This window comes from Eimeria tenella, genomic scaffold (genome assembly GCF_000499545.2).
Source record: "Eimeria tenella Houghton genomic scaffold, Eth_scaff2700, whole genome shotgun sequence".
NCBI lineage: Eukaryota > Apicomplexa > Conoidasida > Eucoccidiorida > Eimeriidae > Eimeria > Eimeria tenella.
The window spans coordinates 1,743-2,169 of record NW_013542576.1 but is presented as its reverse complement, the minus strand read 5'-3'; the positions used below and the strand labels follow the sequence as shown (position 1 = coordinate 2,169).

The window sequence follows — 427 nt, the reverse complement described above, 5'->3', positions numbered from 1 at the left end:
CCTGAAGCCTAGAAGCTACACCCTAAACCCTAAACCCTAAACTCTAAACCCTAGTTTGCCGAGCCAAACTAACAAGCTAGTAAGGGCCCCCAAACCCTTATAAAGCCATGAACTCTTAAACTATCTAGAGGGCCCCAGGGGCCCACCAAACCCTTCCTAGGGGCCCCTAAAAGGTTCTAGGGGGGCCCCTAGGGGCCCCCAGGCCTTCATTTGTCACATTTCTAGGGTTTAGGGTTTAGGTTTTAGGGTTTAGAAGTGCGTGCGGGCCCCCAAAAGGGGCCCTAAAGAGCAACTTCTTTTCGCTTCTTTGAGCTCAGGCTCACGGGGGCCCCCTCTAGCTTTCTTTTTTCTTTTTTCTGCTTTGAAGTACCCTTTTTTCCCCCCTCTTTAGAAGCCTCTTGGGGGCCCCCAGGCTGGGGGCCCTTTA

The 427-nt window shown here is 52.5% G+C and overlaps 1 protein-coding gene across 1 annotated transcript in view; it reads right to left on the bottom strand.

Annotated features, from left to right (window-relative positions):
- Positions 1 to 387: 387 nt before the first annotated feature.
- The window catches only part of ETH_00043275 (RNA binding protein, related), a gene marked incomplete at both ends in the record, with an annotated part of 597 nt that continues 557 nt past the window's right edge, over positions 388 to 427 (bottom strand). The window contains one exon of the mRNA XM_013375356.1: positions 388 to 427. Coding sequence (XP_013230810.1) covers positions 388 to 427 — 40 coding nt within the window.